This window comes from Pyxicephalus adspersus, chromosome 4, assembly GCF_032062135.1.
Source record: "Pyxicephalus adspersus chromosome 4, UCB_Pads_2.0, whole genome shotgun sequence".
NCBI lineage: Eukaryota > Metazoa > Chordata > Amphibia > Anura > Pyxicephalidae > Pyxicephalus > Pyxicephalus adspersus.
This window is the reverse complement of record NC_092861.1, coordinates 6,373,807-6,384,227: the sequence shown is the minus strand read 5'-3', so window position 1 is coordinate 6,384,227 and position 10,421 is coordinate 6,373,807. Positions and strand designations below refer to the sequence as shown.

At 40.3% G+C, this 10,421-nt stretch overlaps 1 protein-coding gene across 2 annotated transcripts in view; it reads right to left on the bottom strand.

Annotated features, from left to right (window-relative positions):
- Nucleotides 1-2,515: 2,515 nt before the first annotated feature.
- Nucleotides 2,516-10,421, bottom strand: part of SLC5A6 (solute carrier family 5 member 6) — a 45,315-nt gene continuing 37,409 nt past the window's right edge. For both annotated transcript variants that reach the window (XM_072407273.1, XM_072407274.1), the window contains exon 17: nucleotides 2,516-9,982. In XM_072407273.1, the coding sequence (XP_072263374.1) occupies nucleotides 9,818-9,982 (165 nt within the window). In that variant the 3' untranslated portion in view covers nucleotides 2,516-9,817. The remainder of the gene's footprint in view (nucleotides 9,983-10,421) is intronic.

The window sequence follows — 10,421 nt, the reverse complement described above, 5'->3', positions numbered from 1 at the left end:
CACAACACTGCCCCTACAGACACCCCAGGTCACAACACTGCCCCTACAGACACTCCAGGTCACAACACTGCCCCTACAATCACCCCAGGTCACATTACCCCCAGCTTTACTGGGTAGGTGGAAATACTAATATTGGAGGGTCTTGCTCTACATTTTGTAGTTGCTTATGCTGTGATTAGGAGAGAGCCCAGTGTAGCCAACAAGAAAGGTGGATGCCCATTAGTGGTAATCTTTTAATATGCAGAGGATTTTTAGAAATAGGAATGTTTAGCACATATTTGTTTGCAGCTACATGATTTTGAATACCACAGCTGGGCAGACCTATCCTGCAGGGTCTGGGTTTCTGTTTTTCTGACTACCAAGGACACACGGACAAAAACCTGAAAAATCAAAGAAATGTCCTTTCTTTGCACTTTTTATGTTTCTACTTCAGCCCTCTCCTTGTTTTACATTCTTTGAATAACAGGCCTACAGTTGTGTCTGTACGCAGAAATAATTTGGCTGGGTAAATAAATAACTTGAACATATCATGAGACGAGAGATACCAGCGAGCACTGGATTACACATCATTCAGGAAAGATTCCAAAACGGCAGCTCCTCCGATGCCCACCCTGGCAGTGGACTGGTATGTCCTGAGCACAGAGAACTGCTGATAAATGTCTTCTGGATAAGCATGCCAGTAAAAGAATAGCAGAGAAAACCAAGCAAACACAAAAAATAAAAAACACACATATTCCAATCTCATTATTTGAATAACCAGAATTGTACAAAAATTCTAAAAAGAAATTAGCTGAGGAAAAAAACATCTTTACTGAACTTGATTTTTCAGCGGAATATTTACCAAAATGCCACTAAAATGAGTTCTCAATATCACAACGGTATTTTAAAAATATTTCACCTACCTATGGTTAGGGCCCATTTATACCATTGTGGGGTGTTGTGTTGAGGCAGCTCATTTATTTGATGCACAAATACACCACAAAATAGTGCATATACTATTTTGTGCCAGCACACGGCCAACACACATCACTAGGCAAAGTGCATGGGGATACCAATCAGAATGCATGGTGACGCACTGCACACATGCAACATATAAATGGGAAACTAACGCCGGGTTAAAAATGTGGGTAGTGAACCCACTTTATGAATTGTGTTACATTCGGGAAGTCCATTTCTTTAGATGGGTGCCCTATGAATAGCAGCACACCAAAGAAGGTGCAGGGACTTTGCCAATGCCTAGGCACTCTTGAAGGCTTATAGTAGGAAATATGCAGTCCTGCCATGTGGAGAACAAGGTGAGCAAGTCATGTTTCTATATATTTGGGAGAAAAAATTGGGTATTACTCTTTTTGATCTCAGTAACTGAATTCAGAGGCGAGTGAGAAGGTATGCGTTTCCATCGGCACTGGAAAACATTTTAAAGCTGGCACTGATGCCTTTGGGGTTTGATTATGTCAATGTGATGTTCTCCTTGTTGGAGGCTCTGACCTGGGAAAGTGTAAATCCTGCCTTTTACCAAGATGGCTGCTATCTCTTAGAATATGACATAGGAGCATGGGATAATAACGGAACTATTGGCAGGGTCAACAGGAAAAAAAACTTAGAGAGGTTTTGAACATTGAAGGGGGTCAGGGGAAGAATTCAGCTTCATAACATTTTCCAGAAGCCCATACCTTCTCCTAACTCACAAGCTTCTTTCAGTTGTTGAGATCAAAAAGAGTAATATCTGTAACTTGCTCACCCAGACGGCAGGACCGATGGTTGGAAGCTGTCTGCTTAGATGGCTATGTCACATGGGACAAATCCAACCCAAAAGAAAATATTGCAACAGGCGTAAAAACCTATATATGAATCCTAGGGGGTAGTGATTAGTTCGGCATTATCCCAAGGTGAATCACAAGAATAAATGTGTACATGTGGATTTCTTATCTTTAATTTCTACAAAAGGGGAACAGGAAGGAACAGGGTGAAGTCCCTCAACACAAATTTATTTGACAGCATTAAGTGGCCTTTCTTTACCCCAAGTTCTCACTTGTTGGATCCAAATCCCATATAAAAAGCCCATGGCCAGAATCAGAAGAGCACCAATATGGAGCCATTTACCCTAAACTTGGCCAAAGGAAGAAAGGAACAAGGTGGGACGAAGTAGGAAAGTCCTAGTAGTCTTTAAACAGCACAAACTGGATACCAAAGCGGAAGGGGTAACATGACGATACGCTATCTATAATATGAATGATGCAAAAAGAAAGCCTTGTTTGCTCCAACAATGCATTAAACACAGTCATTGGAAATGTCAAAATTGCTCTGGTCTGGGGTAGAGAGTTGGAAGCTGGAAGTGGTTAACCAGTGCCAGACTTTTTATGTTACAAACCACGAGTCTTCACAAGCCAGCATGCATTGGTCACACGTGATGCGAGTAGACACAGCAATCTGCATGTAAGCCTATCCTTAAACGTAAATATTTTATTACCAATTTCTTACTTGTGCAGACGAGGTGCAACACATTACAACAAACTTCATTTACATTTGATTTATTGCTTTTTTATTTTACATTTCATAATTTACAAATCATGGAATGACATCACACATTAAGAAAAAAATTACATTACAAAATGTACATTTGGCAAAATTCAGTGCAATTCATCATCCCAGAGGAGGCATAAAGAGTACTTAAAGCTTTCCGGCATCTTGGAAGCTGATGCATTATCCTTGCCAGGGCAGTGACACAGAATAGGCAATGTTAACATTTCTAGAGAAGCAATAGATTGCATTTTTATATTTATCCAACCCAAAGAATGCATATTTATTTATTTAGTATATATGAACCATAAGGCTTTAATCCTCCAAACACAGTTACTTTGGTTTTACGTAGATGCAGGTGGGCTGCATAATGCACCAGCTTCATATCCATCTCGGGGACTACAGTAAAGAGATTTCCCCACTAGTCCCATTTTCACCACACGCAGTCCTGCACTTATTCTGGGCCCTATACAATGTTTCAAGAACACAATCCAGACTGAAATAAAGGGATGAATGTATCACAGACCCTGAGCAAAGGAAGTAGAAAAGCACATAAATGGCAACCGCCATCTTGGAGATTGGAACACACAATGGAATTCCAGTTACACCAGACAAGCTAGTACTAAAATTCCTCACTAATACTTTTTCACATACATTAACTCTACAACAAAAGCTGAACAGAAGCGAAATGCGTTACAGAAACATAACCTCGTTCATGAAGCAGTCTTGTGCGTATATATGCGGCTTGGTGGAATGTAGACCAACTTGATTTTAGTGTTTTTTCAGGTTCTGAAAGAATGTGGGAGACCCGTATTTTTAGATCAGTAGAGGGCAGATATGAAAAATCCTCTTCTCAATGACTCCCATCATTCTATCCATAATACCAGTCACCATCTTAAACCTCCTAATTTCTACAGCCTCTCGTACCAAGATTTTTACCATTAAATAGAAATCTGTAATACTTAGATTTCGGCTTACAGGTAGAAACGTACAGTTTGAGGTTTTGAGCGGAAATTGCAGTGAATGAAAAAGGAACCTCATTGATATGTATAAGGAATATGGAAACCACCAAGGTTTACTTGGTTTCACGGTTGTCACATATCCTTCATTAACTACCTGATGAGGATTCAAACTTTATGAACAGGGATCATGACCCCTGTTCATAGGCAAGGATGATAAAAATAAGTAACCATTGGCAGCTTTCATGGTTCTATCCTAAAAACATCTTTACCTGGCCTACATTTTTTAAATAACGCTCAGTTTTACTGCTACAGCTTCCCTGAGGAAAGAACCAAACTGGAACATGCCATAAATAATAACAGGGTACCATCTTTTGATCTTAGACATTACCTGGAAGCTAAGTAAAGCTCTTCAGAATCCAACCTTATAGAAACAATGAAACAGCTCTTTGAATGCACCCCATCAGAACCTGGTTTCAGAGAAGTGTTTTGGACACAGCTTCAGAACCTAAAATCAGGGAGGCTAACACAGGTAGCTTCCAGTAAAACAGCATCAGAACCTAAAATTGAAAGGGTCTACAAAGTTTTTTTTACAACCTTACACTGTGGTATCAGACAGCTCCTTGTAGCACACTTTTAGAACCAGATAATTTCAGAGAGGGACACACAGGAAGCCCCATGTACCGGGTCCCAGAACCGAGTATAGGAGGGGTCTACAAAGACATCTTCTAGAAACAAAGCCTCAGAACCTAGCACTGAAAGTGTCTACACAAAAAGGTTTAAGTACACAACCTAAGAACCTGGTATAAGAGAGGTCTACACAGGCAGCTACTTGCAAAACATCCTCAGAATATGTTTTTAGAGGCGTCTACAAAAGAAGGTTCTGGTAACATAGCCCCAGAAACCAGTATTTGAAGTTTTTGTAAAAAGCCTCAGAACCCGTTATTTATGCAATACATGAACAGATTCTGTTGTGGTACACCAATAGAGTAATAGAAATGACTTAAAGCGAACTCTACATTACATAGTGAGTAAATGAACGACAAAAATATCTACCCTCCATTGATATAGGTGATATTTGAAAGCCCACAACATCATCAACATTTAAAACCTTGGACGGGAGGAATTAAAATATCTGTCAGCCATTTATTTTCATCTCTTAGTTCAGCAGAAAAGTAAAGACTTCCCTACTTCCAATCTTTTTGACAGATGTCAGAGCAAGAATTGGGGTGAATTCCCAACCAACTGGCACACAGACAGTAAAAAAAAAAAGAAGTTTTAGAACTTCTGTCAGCATGTTAAAGCCATGTCCACATGAGGATGATTCCACCATGATTCCCCACCATTCTTTTTGGAGACACAGGCCCAGAATAAAATTGAAGTTGGGCTTCATTTTTGTAACATGGGTTAGTGTTTTGGGATGCTAAATCCCAGCCATGTTACCTAAATGAATTTTATACTCAATTATAAAAAAAAAAAAGAGGCAGACAAGTCCTGTTTTCTCCCCAACCATTTTTAGCTGGGTGAACCACCCGGCACTTTTCAGTAACCACCTGGCAATTTTTGGGTGGTCAATGAAAAGTTGAGTCCCGATACAAGGGACCCCATCCGCTTACAGCTTCTTCCCACCCAGCTTAAAAACATTTCTGGGGAAAATACTGATGTCCAAAACAGTAAAGTCCCAGACCCCTTGATTCAGAAAAAAATTGGTCAGTGGAAACTGCCTCCTCTGGACCTCACTGGCCAAGCAGGGATTCTTCTGAATTGTTTTCTATACTGTCTAAAAATACAAAACCTTTTTCTTAAAAACTATTCTATAAACTAGATCCTATACATCAAATATCAATAGATTTTTTTAACAATAAATAGCAGGGATCACTCAATAAATTATTCTCATTAGTCAACATTCTTATAAATGCACCTGTACAATACAAACACCAGAACACACAACCGCAGTATTTAAAGGCATGGATCACATGAAGTACAAACCAAGGATCCAGCAAAAAGCACGTGAATAATGATTTGCTGACAGCTATACAGCTAAATAGATTTATACATCTATGATATTGTGACTCCTGAACAAGGCCATATAAAGAACTTTTCCGTACTTTTCTAGTTTTTAGGCGTAAGTCAACTCTATTCTGACACTTAGGGTTGAGATCCACTGCCTGCTTAGATGTCTACATGTATAGAATAGTTGGAGTTTCCAGCCGTGAAGCTGTAACAAGCAACAAAACTGGGAAGAGAGATCTCATGGGAATTTCCAAGAGACACAAAAAGCATGTGGGTGACTAATGCCCAGCATTGGGTGAAAACATTATTAGGACGACCATAAACTGAAGGATTATAGCCAACAATACACCCAACTTTATCCATTGCTTACTATAGTTGGGAAAGATTTTCTGATTTACTGCAAACTGTTCTGGTTCTTCTACATGGCACACATAGTTACAACAGTCAAGTATCTAGGAATTTCAGGTTACTAAATAAGCAAGGATAAGAAGACCATTAACAGAGATAGTCAACTATGAGCACCATGAAAAAAGTTTGGAGTAGACCAAGACTCGGGACACACCACCTGATGTCCTATATGAAGAATCTGACCTATCTTTGTGAAGAAAGGTCCGTTTGTAGGACCTCGTGCCACGCATGATGGCATGCCTCGCAGGCAAACACTGAATGTCACATGACTGGATGAATAATACGAACCGTGACCACCCTAAAAAAAAAAAGTTTGGACCAGACCAAGCTTTGGGACACACCACCTGATGTCATATATGAAGAATTTGACATTTAGGTCCTAACCCACCCTTATGAGAAAGTCCTCCCAACGATGGCAGGTCTCACCGGCATACATTGAATACTGTATGACCAGATGAACAAGATTCTGGTGAAGTATCTCAAAAACGTCAGATAAAAACAGACAAGATCAGGTCAAGATAAAGGGAAGAAAATCCCACATCATTCTAAAAGGCTCCAGGAGGGAAAGATTGGATACAAGTTACAAAGCTTTTGCTACAACATTCCCCTTTGCGCCAGATATTCTTCCCACCCCAAGTTTGGGTTGAATGATGTCCCACCTCCCATGGCACAAAGGCAACCATTGCTCCGGCCTCTAACCTACTGGAGGTGCAGCCACCAGCTGATGGATTCACACATTACACATTACATGATGCGGGGTGAACTGCTTTACAGGATGCCATGGATGGAAGTCCAGAAGGTCAGATAGAGCCCCAATAGTGCTTGAAAGATGATCGTCAAGTAAGTTGACCGACATGTAAAAACCCAAAACACAGAACCAAGTGCACAACAGAGCAAGAGAGGTTATTCAGACTAAACTAAGGCAACTGGTAAGTGTTGCTTTTCACAGGAAACCTTGTAACTTCTTAACACCCAAACGCAGCCCAACGGAGTGATGGGTGACAGCAAACAACTGCTAAAAAGTAGAGGAAAAACAAGAGAGAACTGGGGATTGCCTAGAGCCACCTGAAGGACCGAATGCATGGAGCTACGATCAACCTGAGCCATCACATCCAACTGGAAGAAAATATGAAGCTGAACATGTGGAATCCTTATATTTTGGAGGAGAAATAGGAAAGAGGTCCATATATGTGAACGGTCCTTCAGCAAACATAAGGGAACACAGTGGAATATTGACCTGTAGGGAACAATATGGGACAGTGAATTATCTTCCTCCATGACAGGGTTTAGGTAGAGTATACATGATTTGAATGTAGAGGTAGCCTGGGATGGTATTCATGCGATCGATTACATTTTTATGGTGTTGGTTGTAACGTGTGTTAGCTTCGGATAGATTCTAATGATACATTCTTTGTAAGAACAGGAATGCCAGCTTGCTTTGGTGCAAAAAACAAAGATTTCTGTTCTTGATAATAAAAGGTAAGTAGAGGGCTGATCTGGACATGTGGTTGGGGTATGTTAGTTTCCTCTAATTTGGCTTATATGTGCATAAAAATATAGGAAGCAAAAGGAGGGAAAAGAGGAGAAATCTAGTTTTATTTTAATTTTGAAAAGAGGCCAGAATACTCCAAAAACTTCAACCAATCCATTCTAATTCACAGACAGCTAAAACTTTTTTTATATTTAAAAATTGTTTTTTTCTAGTAATTGGCCCCTGCTTCTGTAACTACATCATTATCGGAAATCTGCTCAGAGCATGAAGCTACCGTATATATCAAGCAGTCCAATGCAAGGAAAGCATTACCAAATTGTACTGCAAATTTTACCTAAATGAAGAAATCAAATGGATGCCATTGAGAACTATAGGATTTGTGTTGTGATTATAAGAATTTGAGAACATTCTACTTAGCTGGACTGTTAAAAAGGAGGTGTAAGTGAATTATTGTTGCAGATCCCAAATTCTACAGACGTAGGGACCAGCTAAAGCTCTTGAGTGAATATGGGACAACTGGAAAAAGCTATAATGTAAATGGTGAATGGTAGAAAAGCAGCCTTGTAGTAGAGTTGAGGTCTCTACATGATTGATTAGGATAGTCATATACAGTATATTCTTGGTTGCCACTTTGGACCAACCTGAGTCCAGCTCAAGAAAACTGCTCACATAATTCCCATCAGTCAAGTTAGACCAGGTCTTCAAAAGCAGTAGTACCTGAAGTATTTGGCTAAGCGTACAGCTACTGAACATCAAACACAATGTAACCTTTAAGAGGTAAGGTTAATTTCTGCATCCAGCTTTGGACAAGCTGGCGGACAGCCATTGAAGGTACCATGCGGTTTTCTCTTTGGCTTCCTGGTAGGGTATTAAAGCATGGGCCATAAAGCCTAAGTCAGCAACATGACCGCCAAGTGATTATTGTTCATTAAGATGATCCAAGGACCAAGCTGCTTGAACTGTTCAAGCCAGCAAGGCAGGAAGGAGAATGGGCACTGGTTAAGTGGAAAACACCAACATGGCTGACTGGCGGTCCAACTTAGAAAAAAGAGGAATACCTGTTACCAATACCCATACACATTGATCAACAAGATCATCCAATACAGACACAAATATAATTTCATGATTACCATTTAAGTGAATCTCCAGGCAAATGACAGCAAAAACTTTTTGTCTTTGAATTTCTAACCAGTCGTTCTTTCCACTTCAAATCCTTGGCAGGACAGAGGGTACTGTGTGACCACGGGTCCCCAATGATCTTACAACCCCACACCCTTTGGGGCAGACATACTGGAAATATCTGACACCATGTTATCCAATCAGGTTAAAGAGGGCAATTTACTGGCAGATACATTCAAAGATGGCGGCATCCAACATGGTGCATAGAAGCTAACAGAAGGGTTTCCTTAACTGTTAGGGTTTGTGGTTGTCAAGAGGCACAGACTGAAACTATCAAAATTTTTATTCTTGGTGTGTATATACTGCACTATGTCTGCCTCAATTTTACACCTTACCTAAAATTTTGCTTTAGCTAATGTGATGTGGACGGTACAAGGAATAACCAATACTGGCCACCACTGGAGAATGCTACACTTCGGGGCCGACACCTGACCAAAAGATTGAATATTCTAGGTCAGACAAAAACAGGTAAACAGCTCAGTAAATTACAATTCCAGATCCCCATACTTGTTCTAAGTCGGAACCTAAATACTGAAAACAAACAGGGCCAGTATGACAGCCAGCATTTCCAGTAAGAGGGGCAACCAAAAGTAACCTTTGTGTTCCTCCTGTGACAGGTTTTCTACAGGGTATGGTTGACGAAGCCATCACTCTCTGCATAACATCAACAATTTGTAACGTATTAAAAAGCAGCCACAGGTAAAGAGCACCTGACCCTATCAAATACACCCTTCGGCTGGGGACATTTTTGTTTCTGGGCCTGAATATGCTATAAAAATTATTAACTAGCTAAAAAAAAATTAAAAAACAAAATGGGAAAAAAATTGGTTTGAGCTTAGAAACGATTGTACCATTGATAGAACCAACTGGAATCATTCTAAGGATTCCAGAAAAAGGCAGCAAACTGGAAACCCAACCAGCTCTCTGCAGACTGAGAACGTTGTTCGGATTATCTGCTGGAAGAGCTGAAACCTTATAATAATACGATCGAGTTTTTACCGTGAAAGGAGGTCAGTACCAATCTGGATTAGGACCATTGAAACTTACAGAAGCCCCGTGAGGAGCACATTGGGAGAGAGACACCACAAAGATGACGGAATAAACAGGGTGACATATAAGCCTGCATCCCCTATCAGCCGTAATTCTGAGGTCCTCAAGACAGCATTTTGGAAAGGACCAGCACGGTTCCTCTGCACACGGACCGGCCTGCAGTCGTCACTTCTCCGAGGTCATATCTTCACACGTGTTAAAGAGACGTCTCATGGACGATGTAGGAGTGCCCGCCATCAGGGCGAGAAACGCCCATGTAGTTCTCTTCCATCTCATCTTTTTCTGTCCCCTTCACACTTCCGTTTAGAAAACCATTGCAGGGTTTGTCAGCCACCAAAGGCTTCGGGGGGTGCTCTTCATCCTTTAAAACATAAAAGAACACTTTAGCTAAGAGGAATACTTTATCAAAAAGTGGGGGAAAGGGTTAGACGCAGACTTTTCTAAATATTCCATGCTGTATCTAACACTATTTTTTTTTCTAGAGCACTACAGCTCCAAATATCAATTTTCCCAGCTTCTGGGGACACAATCATGTAAGAATGATCGCACTGTGGAATGCAAGAGGGTCTGACCGGAATAACCTACCGCCTAATAAAAGATGGTCAGCACCCAATTAAAGCAAAAGAATATAATAAAATGTGTTTTGAAAACGACTACACCAGAGTTTCCCATTAATGTTTATTTCCAGTGAGCACTTACTATACCGCATGAATGCGCTCAATTGTAATACTGTATTATGTTTTGCTTTTTTTGTTTGTTTGTTTTTGTTACTTGTATTAGTGCATTGTTCCTTTATAATT